This window comes from Octopus bimaculoides, chromosome 14 (assembly GCF_046866305.1).
Source record: "Octopus bimaculoides isolate indiv1 chromosome 14, ASM4686630v1, whole genome shotgun sequence".
In the NCBI taxonomy this organism is placed as follows: Eukaryota; Metazoa; Mollusca; class Cephalopoda; order Octopoda; family Octopodidae; genus Octopus; species Octopus bimaculoides.
The window spans coordinates 46,865,661-46,884,296 of record NC_142941.1 but is presented as its reverse complement, the minus strand read 5'-3'; the positions used below and the strand labels follow the sequence as shown (position 1 = coordinate 46,884,296).

The following is an 18,636-nucleotide window of genomic DNA, read 5'->3' as shown; positions in this document are numbered from 1 at the left end:
GATGAGGAAAATTGTATGCTGAAAAAAATGAATCAAACAGCATTTCAAGCCTGTGTGAATATATGTGTGAGTATGTAAAAGGGGGTATGTGAATGTGTATGTGCGTGTGTGTGTGTGTGTTTGTGATCTCGTGAATGATTGTGTTTATAAAGGCACCGCGTTTATCTATACACGGTGCCTATATTTTGAGTGTGATCATAAGAATTAGAGTGAAATTAGAGTAACAAGTAGCTGGGTTCGTAGTATTCCAAAACATACGAAATGTATATGTATATGTATGTGTGTATTGAAATATTTATGTATATGTATATGTATATGTACATTATAAATTATATATTTACTTATATATGCATATATACATACGTGTATGGCTGCGTGCGTGCGTGCTTGCGTGCGTGCGTGCGTGCGTGCGTGCGTGTGTGTATGTTTGTAAAGGCAATCGCAAGTATTACTTTACTGTGTGGGTGTATTTTAGTTTGGGTCATGGGGTAGTTTGATAGCAAATATCACATATATATATGAATGCATGTGTGTGGTTTATATATATATATATATATATATATATATATATATATACATAATTTTTTTTACTCATTCTATCTATTTTATTAATACTTTTATCTCAACTGCCACTACGAAGTTCCTGCAATAAATCTACGGATTACAACAGGTAATCCAAACTGTGTCGGTGCTTTACTCATCATCTGCTTATATATTTTGTATAATTTCTCCATTATATATATATATATATATATATATATATATATATATATATATATATATATATATATATATATATATATATATATATATATACATAATTTTGAATATATATGCGTCTATATTCGCTATGATTAATAAAAGAAAACCAAGCTCACCTATATTCCTAAAACCCGCAAAAAATAATAAAAGATAAAAAGGCGGAATAAATATTTTATGAGGCACATTCCTTATCCAAATGGTTTATTATCAATTTCCGATACAATTTTAGTTTTATTTGTTTCAAAAGTTCTCGTATATTTCTAGTAATCGATTAAATGTTCTAAAAATTATTTATGCCATTCTGGGGGTCTTGGTGAATCTTCAACAGGACCAGAGTCATTCATATCCATCAACGCTTCTCTCTGCAGTCTGACACTATCTCCAAGTAATTTATAAGCATCTGCCATCATGGCGTAAGCTTTGAACTGTGCATACATAGATTTCGTCATAATGGCCTCCATATCCCTACTGTCTGATGATTTGGGAAGCCTTCCTTTCCAGCTTGACGTTTTTTCAGCAGCATGGTCATCTTCATGGTGAGGTTTTTTGTGTTTGAACAGACTGCCCCAGAACTTGCCGATATCTCGACCGACATCAGCGAAGAAGTTGCCATGATGTGGGTGTTCAACCGCCTTTTTGTCTCCACCTGCAACGAATAAACGATGCACATTCAAATACACGTTAATCGTACACACACACACACACACACACACACACACACAGATAGACACACACACACACACACACACACAACTATCTGTGAATTGTGTTTCAGTTAGGTTTGAATTTCGGATCTGCGAACGACACAAATACGTTACGAGTCTTCGTTTTCTAACTGTGATGCAACTTCCTTTCTCTCTATGTAACTTCCCCCCACCTAAATATTATTAGTTAACGTTGTTCAGAAGCAACCAGTTTTACATTGTATTTTCAACGATTAGGCTTAGATTGACAGGACAGTAAAAACAATGACACCATAAACTTCCCGTTTCGTGGCAATAAGTCACTAACCTGGAGTGCAGCATGGTGTGATACTTTCCCAGCAGAAATATCTGGGGAAATCAGTGTAAGGCCTAGGATTCTTGGTGGACAATCGTAAACTGTCAATCTAGCAGCTGCTCTCAGATTTCTTTTCGAAAATATAACGGTGAATACGACCGGTATACCTGTCTCGCGTGAACCAACACTTTTGTCGAGTTTGTTCAGGTTAAAGATTGCTATCCGTAAGAATGAACTCATCGAGGTGGAAAAGCTCTTTCATCACATCTCTCACTGAAAGGTAACGCATTCACCATTTTGTCTGCCGGACGACACATTTACATGAATCACTTAATCTATAATAAAAGAATCTCACTCTCAGTGTCTTGTTAATGCAAACAGCGCAGTGAACTAGAGCACATTGTGATATTTTCTTAGAGCAAAATAGATTAAACACTTCCGCTCTGTTACGTGTCTTTCGACTCCATCTTCACTTTCTATCTTATTCTGCTTCTTTCATGTTTTCTTTCTTGTTCCTTTTATCCTTCATCTTTAAAAAAATATTTCGCAAAAAAAAAAAAAAATGAAAAGAAGGAAAAAAATGAAAGAAGCCGCATCAAATAGAAAGTACAAGCGGAGAGAAGAATGAATGAAAGTAGAGAGCGGAAGTGAAGAGAAACAGAGGTAGAGACAAACGCAGACACAAGCATAAACCAAAGCATTCTATATGCTTATGAGAGACAAATAAAGAAACACACAGTTGGCCATAAAAGAATGACTTACCATAGACACAGACAGAATCCAAAATAAAATTTATAAAAGCATAATATGTGACTTACCATATCCACCCATAAAGTTGAAAGCATCAGATGTCACTACAGAGACAGTGAAAAAACAGAATGCTACGCTTAGTGAGTTCATAGTGAGAGCAGTATTGAATACGTTTCAAACCAATAAAAGAATGATGGATAAAGTTGAAAGTTATCCCTGTATTTATAGTTATATCACTGACCCTCAATTAGATTAAACAATATTAGCAGATAATTTCTGCTGAATAAAATATATATATAATGGCATATAAGTGGTTGTTCTGTTTAATGTCAGACAGGTGAATCAACAAAGCAGACGAGAACTTGAAGGGGAGGTTGATGGCCAAAACAGACGATAGTTGGTGGGGATGGAGAAAGAATGAAGAAAACAGACGATCAGCTGGTGGGGATGGAAAATGAACTAAACAGATGATAGATTAGAGAGAGAATGCCAAGAATAAAAATATAAATAAATTAACAAATAAAGAGAAAAAGTGGTGGGGATAAAGGTTAAAGAAAAATAGACGGAAGGGTTATCTAAAGTCTTTAGTAAACAATATTCCAGCAGGTGATTTACACAGCAAATAGGAAAACTGTTCACGATATTTTATTTTATGTTCACTAATAGATACTTTCAGATAGTTTCCATACACTTTTTCTCACAGTTAAAAGTTTTCATAGACATGTTCACCGTGTGTGAAATATTGTCTCGGAGTCTAGGTCTGTACTTTGTAATAAACTGGTGGTTTCTAGTTACAGCCTTGTACATGTAGTACTGTTACATTATACATTGCACTGATTCAGTCTTGAACATGTAGCACTAATGTGACCATAGACTTCTGATAAATTTACAGTTTACTATATATGACATTGCTAAGAGTTTGACAGATGAAACAGTCTGTATAATTGTTAGTATTCTGATTAACTATATCTCATTTAACTGTCGTCTTCTACATGTCATATCTAATATATAGCACATGTGGTATTACTATTTACTACACTAAGGTGGCAAGCTGGCAGAATTGTTAGCACGCTGAACGAAATGCTTAGCGGTATTTCGCCCGTCGCTACGTTCTGAGTTCAAGTTCCGCCGAGGTCGATGTTACCTTTCATCCTTTCGGGTTCGATAAATTAAGTACCAGTTGAGTACTTGGGGCGATGTAATAGACTATACACCTCCCCCAAATTTCAGGCCTTGTCCCTATAATAGAAAGGATTATTATCTACTACATGTCATACTGATATCACCTACCTAATGCGATACGGTTTTAGTATTTCAGTCAATTAAATTTCATTTCGCTTCATGTGACACATATACCCCTGATGCAGATTATATGTTGTACTGTAAAATTATAGCTCGGCTCTGATACAACATATGCATAATCAATTCTATTCAAGTTGTGACCATCATTTCATAAATTTATTTAAGTCATAGTGTATAGGACTTTCTTATATATATTTAAGACATCGTGTACAGAGACTATATTTAGCCTATTCTTCCTTTGCTCTTTTTAAGAGAGTAAGACACGATTTGAATGAGATTTGGCTACTATTTTTTGCAGGTGTTGGACCTCTCTTTAGTTAAATCTTATGGCAAAATGATAACTAGTTGTAGAATTACAGACAAGAAGTAGTCGTTGTATTCCCCCATTCGTGGATACATCTGACAGTATTATTGGCTTTACATGTGATGACCTTATGATCTCACGTATGTGATAATTATCATACGCTAGTATATGTACTAGCAGTACTGTATAATACTGCTACAAATCGTTTGGCTACAGTGAAAAATATATGATATTTCTTTATACAGAATTCTAGAAGAAATGGTATTATCTACATCAAACTGCGGAATATAACAGCGAGTTTCAGACAACAAACCCAGCGGAATTCTTTCAATATTTTATTCATCATTCTGTCAATAGAGACACATATTATACCAAGAAAATTTGAATGAAGTAAAATAAAAGCAATATGAATTCTTTATCTCGCAGATGCACAACCAAGAAGCTTATACAGAAGTATTCACAATGCGTCACGTTTTTAACCAATACTGCTACCATCAACACAATAACCGTTTCTATCGCAATGACCGTCGAGGCCACCATCAAAAATACAGCATTTTAATCACCACCAACTCCGCTGCAATCATTACTACCGCTATTATCAGTAACGTCGTCAACCGTTCTAAGTGGACACGGACACACACACACACACACACACACACACACACACACACACATGTATTTTTTATCTTTTACTTGTTTCAGCCATTTTACCCGACGCGCTAAAGATTTTGCCAGCTCGTCTGCCTTACAAATAACAATAATAACAATAATAATGATGATGGTTTCAAGTTTTGGCACAAGGCCAGCAAGTTTGGAGGAAAAAGTAAGTAGATTACATCGACCCCAGTAGGTACTTATTTTATAGATCCCGAAAAGATGGAAGGCAAAGTCGACTTCGGCGAAATTTGAACTCAGAACGCAAAGCCAGAAAGAATGCTTGCTAAGTGTTTTGTCCGGCGTGGTAACGACTCTGCCAGTTCACCGCTTAAATCAGTTCAAATATTTTGGGATTGTTTTCTCCCAGAGTCTGGAGTCCATTAAAGTCCAGTGAATGAAATTCAATAGGAAATCGTGTAGAAATCTGTCGGAAGGACAGACCGTGTTCATAAGTGGTAGATCCAATCTGTCACGTGGTTTAACATTCTTATATGAATTAAAGGTACATTTAGCGAAGTTTACTACGTGAAAAAGTATTTGCGATTCCAATCTATGAATACTTTCTTGCCCTTTCCAATTCTTACCGCGACCACGACCACCAGCTTTGGAGGCCATGTAAAACATTTTACGTTCTGGTTTCATTCCTGACGAATCTGTTGAATGCAAACATAAAATAAAATAAAATAAAATAAAATGAAATAAACATTTTCCAGGTTACTGTATACTTGCAACCAACAACAAAAAAAAAAGGAAGAGGAAAGAAAAAGAAATAAAAGCTAGCACCCGGCAATTCTTCTGCGAAGTAGAACAATAATTCTACTCCATATAAATTCCATAAGTAGTTACTGTTTAATGACGTGTAGAATTGTTTCAGTTGTATTGGAAATAAAGGCCAGTTTTAAATGTCAGAGTTTTTGTCCTCGTTTATATATCATTGTTATTTAACCGATTTGTATATATCTCATTGAAAATAGCAAACTATGTCATGTTTATTGTTGTTCAGCAATCTATATCATGTTTATTGTTGTTGTTTTGTTGTTCTGTCTCCAAGACGCCCATGATCGAACAAAGTCGGTCTCCATATCCAGCTTTTCGGGCACAAGTGTACCTGAGGCCGCATTATCCAATTTATTAATGAATTTCTCTCTTTATCGTTTGTCTTTAACTTGTTTAAGTCATTGGACTACGTCCATGCTGAGACACCGCCTCGAAAGATTTAGACGGACAAAGCGACGCAAGAATTAGATTATTATTAATTATTGTTCTATCGATTTCTTTTTCCGAACCGTTATTCCAATTACAATTTGTCATAAATATTTGAACTTGTGGTAAGAAGCTTGTTTCCAAACCACAAGGTTGTGGGTTCAGTCCCACTTTGTGGCACCTTCGGCAATTGTCATATATATATATATGTGTGTGAGTGTGTGTGTGTGTGAGTGTGTGTGTGTGTGAGTGTGTGTGTGTGTGTGAGTGTGTGTGTGTGTGTGTTTTGTGTCTGTTTGTCCCCCACCACCACTTGTCGACCAGTGTTGGTGTGCTTACTTGTCTGTCGCTTAGCAGTTCGGTAAACGAGATTGATAGAATAAGCACCAGGCCTAAAAAATTACTAAATATTGGGGTCGAAAATGCAAGGCGGTGCCCCAGCATTGCCACAGTCTAATGAATGAAACAGATAAAAGAGAAAATATAATCTGTTTTAGTGATTCAATACATCACTGAATGGTTGCTACAAAAGCAGACGAACGTTGCAACCTGGGTTTCAAGTGGTTTGTAATCCATATACAGCGAATCTCACAATGATGAAGATGGAAGACGAAACGATATCGTCTGCTGTTTTAAATGATCTGATGAAGAATTTAGAAGAAAATGTGCAACCAAATGTTTCTAGCAATGTCAGAAGAATTTGTAGCACTATTTCGATAATTTCAGAGCATAATTAATGACTCAAAAAAGAATAAAGAAGCTTGATATGAGGCAGCGAGAGCTTTTATATCAAATATAGGGTCATAACTGCTATGTGTTCATAAACATAATAAAAATATTAATAATGTGTTCAGAAACAATAATGTGTTCATAAACATAATGATGTGTTCTTAATAATGTGCATGAGCTGATGTATGTGTGATAGTATACACACACAAACATACACACACACACATGCACTCACACACGCACACACACAGAGATATTCATACATATAAGCAGTTCAACGAAGGCTACCAAGTTGGAATTTCGAAATCACTGACACCTCTTCTTCTGTTAAAGTTTAATAAAAATTTAATACCTCATTAATACTTCCGCTTAATGTTAAATTGGATAATTTGCTTTTACAACTGAACACAAAATCAAGCATTAATTACCAAAACTGATAATATCAAACACTAATTTAATTTACTTTATTTCAAGTTATTTTCTCTTTTATTCTAACATGAATAGATGGTCTTAAGGCGATCGGAACCTGTAGCTTCTAATTAGATGTAAAAACTGTCTTTATTTTCCCAAAGAAGAGTTCTGTAACTGCTTTCTTTCTCTCGTTTTCAATCATATATCTATATATACATATATATACACACACACATGCATAAACACACAAACATATGCACACACATAATAGATATATGTATATATATATGTTTGTGCGTGTGTTAGGAAGGGCGAACAAGATAAAGAAAAGTTGAAACAAGAGTATATATATTATACTATTTTTAACCTGTAGAAGTTAGGACATGACTCAAGGGCCGAATTTAGATCACATTATCTCTTCGGTTGATTTATATTATAGATAATAATATGTGTGTGATTTTGTGTGTGTGTGTGTGTGTTAGTCTTTGCTGTTAAAGTCTAGTGGATTTGTCTTATTATCCGTTGGTTACGATTGAAGATAAGATTAGCAATGTGTATTGAAATATCTAATGATGACAGGGACAGCACTTGGACATACATCATGCGGAGGATATTGAAGAGGTACAAGCTATTTGTTTATCTTCTGTATCAATCCATCTATGTATATATATAAATATATATATATATATATATATATATATATATATATATATATATATATATATATATATATATATATATATATATACATATATATATTAATATGCATATATGTATATATATATAAACATATGTATACACACACACGCATACATATATATACATACAGACACAGAGACAGAGAGAGAAAAGAAATACAGATAGATAAATTGATATATATATATATATATATATATATTCATGTACGCATATACGTGACGCATACATACATTTATACATATATATATAAATATGTATATATGTATATATATATATATATATATATATATATATACATATATATATATATATGTATGTATATATGTTTATATGCATACATATACATTTATATGTATGTATATATATATATGTACATATATGTATATATATGTATATATATATATATATATATATATATATATATATATATATATATATATATATATATATATATATATATATATATATGCATGTATGTATATATACATATATGCGTATATATGTATATATACATATATGTATATATATATACACACACACATACACATATATATGTATATATGTATATATATATATATATATATATATATATATATATATATATATATATATATATATATATATATATATATATATACGTATATATATGTATATATGTATATAGATTTGATATATACACACACATATATATATAATTTTTATTTTTTTCTGTGAGTTTTATCTCGCTGGAGAAAGATGTGGCTTGCAGCTCGCGGTACCTTTGAACATCTCTTGAGGTTGAATTTGTGTGGCTATTCAAGTTATATATTTTAGCTCTTATTTCTAGCAATGGTAGGTGCTATTTTGCACCCTTATTTGTGTATTCTACCTTTTTGGTTTTTAATTGCTTTCAAGACCGGTCGGTGCGGAAGTCGAGGCGGATGTCGAGGCGGAAGTCCCGCTGCTGCCATCGCCGCCGCCGCCGCGCGGAGAGCAAACGAAAGCGAAGAGGAGGAGGAGGAGGAGCCTGAAAAATCGCGGCCGCCGCTGCTGCTGCGGTAGCCGTTCGTTCGTACGTACGTTACGCGTCCTAATCCGCCGCTCTGCTGTAGCAGCGGAAAAGCGCGCCAGACGGAAGAAAAAGAGTTCGCCGAGTAGAAACGGTTTGCGATCCGACTGCCGCACACCGGGCCGCTGCGGTAGGACGGGCGCCGGTGCGGGTTGAAGAAGCGAGGCGGTTTCTGGCTGCTGCTGCCGCCGCCGCCACGCGAGAAGGACGACAAGCGGGGAAGCGAGCGAGCCGAAACGATTGCGACAGCACGGGCTGCGGTCAACGAGAAGCGTGTGTGCGATGACGAAAACGGCGTTGTCGGCAGCCGCCGAACGAGCCAAAGCAACGACGATGCCGGGATGGGCGAGCGCGAGGAGATTGCGGGGGGGGGGGGGGCACCACCGCCGCGAAACCCGGAGTTGAAGCCACGGTTGTTGATCCGTCCCGGTCTAGCGGGACGAACACACAGCACCGCTCTCTTTCGGTGACGTCGCGTCGCCTGTGGCGGATCGGGAAGCGACAACTAGCCCGTCCGCCGCGCCGGCGGCGACGCGACACGAGGTCAGCGGTGTAACCTGACCGGGTCCTCGAAGACGACGTCGACGAGGCCGCTGGTCGGCGAGGAGGAGGAGGATACCGATCGGTCGATGGTGACAGCACGAACAGGCGGGCAGGCGGCTGTCGGCGGGGCGAGCGAGCGAGCGAATCTGACGCGGCGCACTGTATTCGGGCGGACGCTGGCTGGGTGAAAACTGCGCGGTCGGCAGCTGCCAGAGAGAGAACGAGAAGGAAGCATAACGACAGCGGAAACGATTTGCGGGCTTCGTTCACCGCTGATGACGCCGCCGCTTCTACTTGCTCGTTGCTCGGCTGAGGCTGAGGCTGCACTGTTAGAGGGCCGACGATTGCGAGGGGGCCCGGCCGCGGCTTACGAAACCGGCTGGATGGCGCCGGAAAGGCGAGGAGGAGGCGACGACGACGACGGCGATGTTGGCCGGCCGACGCCAGGAAGGAAGACGAGAGAGATATTGATGTTCGTGGAGCCGCAAAGCGTGCAGCACCGTCGGCCTAGCGCACTGTATTCGGGCGGACGCAGGCTGGGTGAAAACTGCGCGGTCGGCAGCTGCCAGAGAGAGAACGAGAAGGAAGCATAACGACAGCGGAAACGATTTGCGGGCTTCGTTCACCGCTGATGACGCCGCCGCTTCTACTTGCTCGTTGCTCGTTGCTCGGCTGAGGCTGCACTGTTAGAGGGCCGACGATTGCGAGGGGGCCCGGCCGCGGCTTACGAAACCGGCTGGATGGCGCCGGAAAGGCGAGGAGGAGGCGACGACGACGACGGCGATGTTGGCCGGCCGACGCCAGGAAGGAAGACGAGAGAGATATTGATGTTCGTGGAGCCGCAAAGCGTGCAGCACCGTCGGCCTAGCGCACTGTATTCGGGCGGACGCAGGCTGGGTGAAAACTGCGCGGTCGGCAGCTGCCAGAGAGAGAACGAGAAGGAAGCATAACGACAGCGGAAACGATTTGCGGGCTTCGTTCACCGCTGATGACGCCGCCGCTTCTACTTGCTCGTTGCTCGTTGCTCGGCTGAGGCTGCACTGTTAGAGGGCCGACGATTGCGAGGGGGCCCGGCCGCGGCTTACGAAACCGGCTGGATGGCGCCGGAAAGGCGAGGAGGAGGCGACGACGACGACGGCGATGTTGGCCGGCCGACGCCAGGAAGGAAGACGAGAGAGATATTGATGTTCGTGGAGCCGCAAAGCGTGCAGCACCGTCGGCCTAGCGCACTGTATTCGGGCGGACGCAGGCTGGGTGAAAACTGCGCGGTCGGCAGCTGCCAGAGAGAGAACGAGAAGGAAGCATAACGACAGCGGAAACGATTTGCGGGCTTCGTTCACCGCTGATGACGCCGCCGCTTCTACTTGCTCGTTGCTCGGCTGAGGCTGAGGCTGCACTGTTAGAGGGCCGACGATTGCGAGGGGGCCCGGCCGCGGCTTACGAAACCGGCTGGATGGCGCCGGAAAGGCGAGGAGGAGGCGGCGGCGACGACGGCGATGTTGGCCGGCCGACGCCAGGAAGGAAGACGAGAGAGATATTGATGTTCGTGGAGCCGCAAAGCGTGCAGCACCGTCGGCCTAGCGCACTGTATTCGGGCGGACGCAGGCTGGGTGAAAACTGCGCGGTCGGCAGCTGCCAGAGAGAGAACGAGAAGGAAGCACAACGACAGCGGAAACCATTTGCAGGCCTCGTTCACCGCTGCTACTTGCTCGTTGCTTGTTGCTCGTTGCTCGGCTGAGGCTGCACTGTTAGAGGGCCGACGATTGCGAGGGGGCCCGGCCGCGGCTTACGAAACCGGCTGGATGGCGAGAGAGATATTGAGGTTCGGCGGAAGAATCGTGGACGCGCCGGCCGTGTAGAATCAATCGAGCGGCGGGTTAAGCGGGTCCGACCGTCAGCAGAAAGGAGAGGCGAGGACATCCCTTCCGGTCGGAGTGCTTGGCGTAGGCGAGGAAGAGGAGGAGGATACCGATCGGTCGATGGTGACAGCACGAACAAGCTGGCAGGCGGGCAGGCGGCTGTCGGCGGGCGAACGAGCGAATCTGACGCGGAACGACGGCGTCAGCGAGGGCGAGGGGCTCGTTACGAGGCGGCGGGCGGGTGGTCGGCGGAAGAATCGTGGACGCGCCGGCCGTGTAGAATCAATCGAGCGGCGGGTTAAGCGGGTCCGACCGTCAGCAGAAAGGAGAGGCGAGGACATCCCTTCCGGTCGGAGTGCTTGGCGTAGGCGAGGAAGAGGAGGAGGATACCGATCGGTCGATGGTGACAGCACGAACAGGCGGGCAGGCGGCTGTCGGCGGGCGAACGAGCGAATCTGACGCGGCGCGGGGCGCGGAACGACGGCGTCAGTCGAGGGCGAGGGGCTCGTTACGAGGCGGCGGGCGGGTGGTCGGCGGAAGAATCGTGGACGCGCCGGCCGTGTAGAATCAATCGAGCGGCGGGTTAAGCGGGTCCGACCGTCAGCAGAAAGGAGAGGCGAGGACATCCCTTCCGGTCGGAGTGCTTGGCGTAGGCGTGGAAGAGGAGGAGGATACCGATCGGTCGATGGTGACAGCACGAACAGGCGGGCAGGCGGCTGTCGGCGGGCGAACGAGCGAGCGAGCGAATCTGACGCGGCGCGGGGCGCGGAACGACGGCGTCAGCGAGGGCGAGGGGCTCGTTACGAGGCGGCGGGCGGGTGGTCGGCGGAAGAATCGTGGACGCGCCGGCCGTGTAGAATCAATCGAGCGGCGGGTTAAGCGGGTCCGACCGTCAGCAGAAAGGAGAGGCGAGGACATCCCTTCCGGTCGGAGTGCTTGGCGTAGGCGAGGAAGAGGAGGAGGATACCGATCGGTCGATGGTGACAGCACGAACAGGCGGGCAGGCGGCTGTCGGCGGGCGAACGAGCGAATCTGACGCGGCGCGGGGCGCGGAACGACGGCGTCAGTCGAGGGCGAGGGGCTCGTTACGAGGCGGCGGGCGGGTGGTCGGCGGAAGAATCGTGGACGCGCCGGCCGTGTAGAATCAATCGAGCGGCGGGTTAAGCGGGTCCGACCGTCAGCAGAAAGGAGAGGCGAGGACATCCCTTCCGGTCGGAGTGCTTGGCGTAGGCGTGGAAGAGGAGGAGGATACCGATCGGTCGATGGTGACAGCACGAACAGGCGGGCAGGCGGCTGTCGGCGGGCGAACGAGCGAGCGAGCGAATCTGACGCGGCGCGGGGCGCGGAACGACGGCGTCAGCGAGGGCGAGGGGCTCGTTACGAGGCGGCGGGCGGGTGGTCGGCGGAAGAATCGTGGACGCGCCGGCCGTGTAGAATCAATCGAGCGGCGGGTTAAGCGGGTCCGACCGTCAGCAGAAAGGAGAGGCGAGGATATCCCTTCCGGTCGGAGTGCTTGGCGTAGGCGAGGAAGAGGAGGAGGATACCGATCGGTCGATGGTGACAGCACGAACAGGCGGGCAGGCGGCTGTCGGCGGGCGAACGAGCGAATCTGACGCGGCGCGGGGCGCGGAACGACGGCGTCAGCGAGGGCGAGGGGCTCGTTACGAGGCGGCGGGCGGGTGGTCGGCGGAAGAATCGTGGACGCGCCGGCCGTGTAGAATCAATCGAGCGGCGGGTTAAGCGGGTCCGACCGTCAGCAGAAAGGAGAGGCGAGGACATCCCTTCCGGTCGGAGTGCTTGGCGTAGGCGAGGAAGAGGAGGAGGATACCGATCGGTCGATGGTGACAGCACGAACAGGCGGGCAGGCGGCTGTCGGCGGGCGAACGAGCGAATCTGACGCGGCGCGGGGCGCGGAACGACGGCGTCAGTCGAGGGCGAGGGGCTCGTTACGAGGCGGCGGGCGGGTGGTCGGCGGAAGAATCGTGGACGCGCCGGCCGTGTAGAATCAATCGAGCGGCGGGTTAAGCGGGTCCGACCGTCAGCAGAAAGGAGAGGCGAGGACATCCCTTCCGGTCGGAGTGCTTGGCGTAGGCGTGGAAGAGGAGGAGGATACCGATCGGTCGATGGTGACAGCACGAACAGGCGGGCAGGCGGCTGTCGGCGGGCGAACGAGCGAGCGAGCGAATCTGACGCGGCGCGGGGCGCGGAACGACGGCGTCAGCGAGGGCGAGGGGCTCGTTACGAGGCGGCGGGCGGGTGGTCGGCGGAAGAATCGTGGACGCGCCGGCCGTGTAGAATCAATCGAGCGGCGGGTTAAGCGGGTCCGACCGTCAGCAGAAAGGAGAGGCGAGGATATCCCTTCCGGTCGGAGTGCTTGGCGTAGGCGAGGAAGAGGAGGAGGATACCGATCGGTCGATGGTGACAGCACGAACAGGCGGGCAGGCGGCTGTCGGCGGGCGAACGAGCGAGCGAATCTGACGCGGCGCGGGGCGCGGAACGACGGCGTCAGCGAGGGCGAGGGGCTCGTTACGAGGCGGCGGGCGGGTGGTCGGCGGAAGAATCGTGGACGCGCCGGCCGTGTAGAATCAATCGAGCGGCGGGTTAAGCGGGTCCGACCGTCAGCAGAAAGGAGAGGCGAGGATATCCCTTCCGGTCGGAGTGCTTGGCGTAGGCGAGGAAGAGGAGGAGGATACCGATCGGTCGATGGTGACAGCACGAACAGGCGGGCAGGCGGGCAGGCGGCTGTCGGCGGGCGAACGAGCGAATCTGACGCGGCGCGGGGCGCGGAACGACGGCGTCAGCGAGGGCGAGGGGCTCGTTACGAGGCGGCGGGCGGGTGGTCGGCGGAAGAATCGTGGACGCGCCGGCCGTGTAGAATCAATCGAGCGGCGGGTTAAGCGGGTCCGACCGTCAGTAGAAAGGAGAGGCGAGGATATCCCTTCCGGTCGGAGTGCTTGGCGTAGGCGAGGAAGAGGAGGATACCGATCGGTCGATGGTGACAGCACGAACAGGCGGGCAGGCGGCTGTCGGCGTGGCGAGCGAGCTAATCTGACGCGGCGCGGGGCGCGGAACGACGTCGTCAGCGAAGGCGAGGTAGCTCACTACTAGGCGAGGAGGTGGTCGGCGGAAGAATCGAGGACACGCCGGCCGTGTAAAAGCAATCGTGCGGCGGGTTAGGCGGGTCCGACCGTCGGAATTAATGAGAGGCTAAAACATTCCTTCCAGTCGGCGAACCCATCCGATCAACGACTACCCTACATAGTAGTCTGGACCCCCTTGGGGTATGAGGGTCACCTAGAGGCTGACTATCCCACCGCACCCCGAGCCGCAAACTCGCGAACTCGGGAACTCGGACCCCGAAACGGGTACGCTAGCGGCCGCGTGGTTCGTATCGCAGCCGACACATCGGCCTTTCCATCGAGCCGCGGCGGTTCGGCGGCGGCAGTCCGCCGCCGAGGCGTACGCATTCTCTTTGCTCGCTCCCAATTGCTTCCTTCTCGCTGCTACTTCCGCCGCTGCTGCCGCCGCCACGACTCGCTCGGCCTGCTTCTTCTTTCTCGTCCGCCTAGGCCGCCGTGTAACACACACAGACACACACGCTACCGGCCGCGTGGCTCGTAAGGCAGCCGATACGTAGGCCTTTACATCGCACCGGCGGTTCGGCTGCGGCCGTCCGCCGCCGAGGCATCCGCATTCTCTTTGCTCGCTCACAATCGCTTCCTTCACGCTGCCGCCACGACTCGCTCGGCCTGCTGCTTCGGCTTCTTCATCTTCTTCCTTCTCGTCCGCCTTGGCGGCCTTGGCGGCCCGTATCGCAGCCGACACGTCGGCCTTTCCATCTCACCGGCGGCAGTCCGCCGCCGAAGCGTCCGCATTCTTTTTGCTCGCTCCCAATCGCTTCCTTCTCGTCCGCCTAGTCCGCCGGCTAGGCCGCACACACTCCCGGCCGACAGCGCTTTCGATCGCAAACTCACGGGTACGGTACCGGCCGCGTGGCTCGTATCGCAGCCGACACGTCGGCCTTTCCATCGCGGTGCCGGCGGTTCGGCGGCGGCAGTCCGCCGCCGAGGCGTCGCTCTCAATTCGGCCTCTTTCGATCGGCTCTGCGGGTACGCGGCGGCGCCCGGCCGGCCGGCCGCCAGCCGACCGTCTGCCTTTCAATCGGCTGCGGTTCGGGGTGCGGGTCATAGGGTACGACCGTCCGATCGACGACTACCCTACATAGTAGTCTGGACCCCCTTGGGGTATGAGGGTCACCTAGAGGGTGACTGTCCCACCGCACCCCGAGCCGCAAACTCGCGAACTCGGGAACTCGGACCCCGAAACGGGTACGCTAGCGGCCGCGTGGCTCGTATCGCAGCGCCGACACGTCGGCCTTTTCCATCTAGCCGGCGGCCGTCCGCCGCCGAGGCCTCCGCATTCTCTTTACTCGCTGCCAGTCGCTTCCCTCTCGCTGCCTCTTGCTGCTGCTTCTTCCTCTTCTTCTTCTTCTTCTTTCTCGTTCGCCTTGGCCGCCGTGTAACACACACACACAGACACACACACTCCCGGTCGACAGCGCTTTCGATCGCCAACTTACGGGTACGCTACCGGCCGCGTGGCTCGTAAGGCAGCCGATACGTAGGCCTTTACATCGCACCGGCGGTTCGGCTGCGGCCGTCCGCCGCCGAGGCGTCCGCATTCTCTTTGCTCGCTCACAATCGCTTCCTTCACGCTGCCGCCACGACTCGCTCGGCCTGCTGCTTCGGCTTCTTCATCTTCTTCCTTCTCGTCCGCCTTGGCGGCCTTGGCGGCCCGTATCGCAGCCGACACGTCGGCCTTTCCATCTCGCCGGCGGCAGTCCGCCGCCGAAGCGTCCGCATTCTTTTTGCTCGCTCCCAATCGCTTCCTTCTCGTCCGCCTAGTCCGCCGGCTAGGCCGCACACACTCCCGGCCGACAGCGCTTTCGATCGCAAACTCACGGGTACGGTACCGGCCGCGTGGCTCGTATCGCAGCCGACACGTCGGCCTTTCCATCGCGGTGCCGGCGGTTCGGCGGCGGCAGTCCGCCGCCGAGGCGTCGCTCTCAATTCGGCCTCTTTCGATCGGCTCTGCGGGTACGCGGCGGCGCCCGGCCGGCCGGCCGCCGGCCGACCGTCTGCCTTTCAATCGGCTGCGGTTCGGGGTGCGGGTCATAGGGTACGACCGTCCGATCGACGACTACCCTACATAGTAGTCTGGACCCCCTGGGGGTATGAGGGTCACCTAGAGGGTGACTATCCCACCGCACCCCGAGCCGCAAACTCGCGAACTCGGGAACTCGGACCCCGAAACGGGTACGCTAGCGGCCGCGTGGTTCGTATCGCAGCCGACACATCGGCCTTTCCATCGAGCCGCGGCGGTTCGGCGGCGGCAGTCCGCCGCCGAGGCGTACGCATTCTCTTTGCTCGCTCCCAATTGCTTCCTTCTCGCTGCTACTTCCGCCGCTGCTGCTGCCGCCGCCACGACTCGCTCGGCCTGCTTCTTCTTTCTCGTCCGCCTAGGCCGCCGTGTAACACACACAGACACACACACTCCCGGCCGACAGCGCTTTCGATCGCAAACTCACGGGTACGGTACCGGCCGCGTGGCTCGTATCGCAGCCGACACGTCGGCATTTCAATCGAACCGGCGGTTCGGCGGCGGCCGTCCGCCGCCGAGGCGTCCGCATTCTCTTTGCTCGCTCACAATCGCTTCCTTAACGCTGCCGCCACGACTCGCTCGGCCTGCTGCTTCGGCTTCTTCATCTTCTTCCTTCTCGTCCGCCTTGGCGGCCCGTATCGCAGCCGACACGTCGGCCTTTCCATCTCACCGGCGGCAGTCCGCCGCCGAAGCGTCCGCATTCTTTTTGCTCGCTCCCAATCGGTTTGAACCGGTTCTGACCGGTTTGAACCGGTTTGAACCGGTTTGAACCGGTTCTGACCGGTTTGAACCGGTTTGGACCGGTTTGAACCGGTTCTGACCTGTTCGGACCGGTTTGAACCGGTCCTGGCCGGTTCTGACCAGTTCGGACCGGTTTTGACCTATCCGGACCGGTTTTGACCAGTCCACACCGACCGGTCTTGACCAGTCCGGTCCGGACCATCCGGTCTTGACCAGTCCGCACCGACCGGTCTTGACCAGTCCGGACCGACCGGTTTTGACTAGTTCGTACCGGTCTTGACCAGTCCGCACCGACTGGTCTTGACCAGTCCGGTCCCGACCGGTCCCGACCGTCAGGTCTTGACCAGTCCGGGGCCGACCGCTCTTGACCAGTCCGCACCGGTTCTGACCGGTTTGAATCGGTTCTGACCTGTTTGAACCGGTTCTGACCGGTTTGAACCGGTTCTGACCGGTTTGAACCGGTTTGAACCGGTTTGAACCGGTTTGAACCGGTTCTGACCGGTTTGAACCGGTTTGAACCGGTTCTGACCGGTTTGAACCGGTTTGAACCGGTTCTGACCGGTTTGAACCGGTTTGGACCGGTTTGAACCGGTTCTGACCTGTTCGGACCGGTTTGAACCGGTCCTGGCCGGTTCTGACCAGTTCGGACCGGTTTTGACCTATCCGGACCGGTTTTGACCAGTCCACACCGACCGGTCTTGACCAGTCCACACCAACCGGTCTTGACCAGTCCACACCAACCGGTCTTGACCAGTCCACACCAACCGGTCTTGACCAGTCCGGGGCCGACCGGTCTTGACCAGTCCGCACCGACCGGTCTTGACCAGTCCGGACCGACCGGTTTTGACTAGTTCGTACCGGTCTTGACCAGTCCGCACCGACTGGTCTTGACCAGTCCGGTCCCGACCGTCAGGTCTTGACCAGTCCGGGGCCGACCGCTCTTGACCAGTCCGCACCGGTTCTGACCGGTTTGAATCGGTTCTGACCGGTTTGAACCGGTTCTGACCGGTTTGAACCGGTTCTGACCGGTTTGAACCGGTTTGAACCGGTTCTGACCGGTTTGAACCGGTTTGAACCGGTTCTGACCGGTTTGAACCGGTTTGAACCGGTTTGAACCGGTTTGAACCGGTTCTGACCGGTTTGAACCGGTTTGAACCGGTTCTGACCGGTTTGAACCGGTTTGAACCGGTTCTGACCGGTTTGAACCGGTTTGGACCGGTTTGAACCGGTTCTGACCTGTTCGGACCGGTTTGAACCGGTCCTGGCCGGTTCTGACCAGTTCGGACCGGTTTTGACCTATCCGGACCGGTTTTGACCAGTCCACACCGACCGGTCTTGACCAGTCCGGTCCGGACCATCCGGTCTTGACCAGTCCGCACCGACCGGTCTTGACCAGTCCGGACCGACCGGTTTTGACTAGTTCGTACCGGTCTTGACCAGTCCGCACCGACTGGTTTTGACCAGTCCGG

At 50.1% G+C, this 18,636-nt stretch overlaps 1 protein-coding gene across 1 annotated transcript; it reads right to left on the bottom strand.

Annotated features, from left to right (window-relative positions):
• Positions 1-946: 946 nt before the first annotated feature.
• LOC106870533 (uncharacterized) lies at positions 947-2,734 on the bottom strand. Its single transcript, XM_014916661.3, has 2 exons — positions 2,580-2,734; positions 947-1,408 (listed from the first exon to the last, which is right to left on the bottom strand). Exons 1-2 carry the CDS (start codon positions 2,659-2,661, stop codon positions 1,050-1,052), a joined length of 441 nt encoding a protein of 146 aa, XP_014772147.1. The 5' UTR covers positions 2,662-2,734; the 3' UTR covers positions 947-1,049.
• Between the last annotated feature and the right edge of the window lie 15,902 nt (positions 2,735-18,636).

Coding starts and splice junctions, on each gene's coding strand:
- LOC106870533 (XM_014916661.3), bottom strand. CDS start 2,661: ATGAACTCACTAAGCGTAGCATTCTGTTTTTTCACTGTCTCTGTAGTG. Junction 1,409..2,579: donor CAACTTTATGGGTGGATATG/GTAAGTCACATA, acceptor TATTCGTTGCAG/GTGGAGACAAAAAGGCGGTT.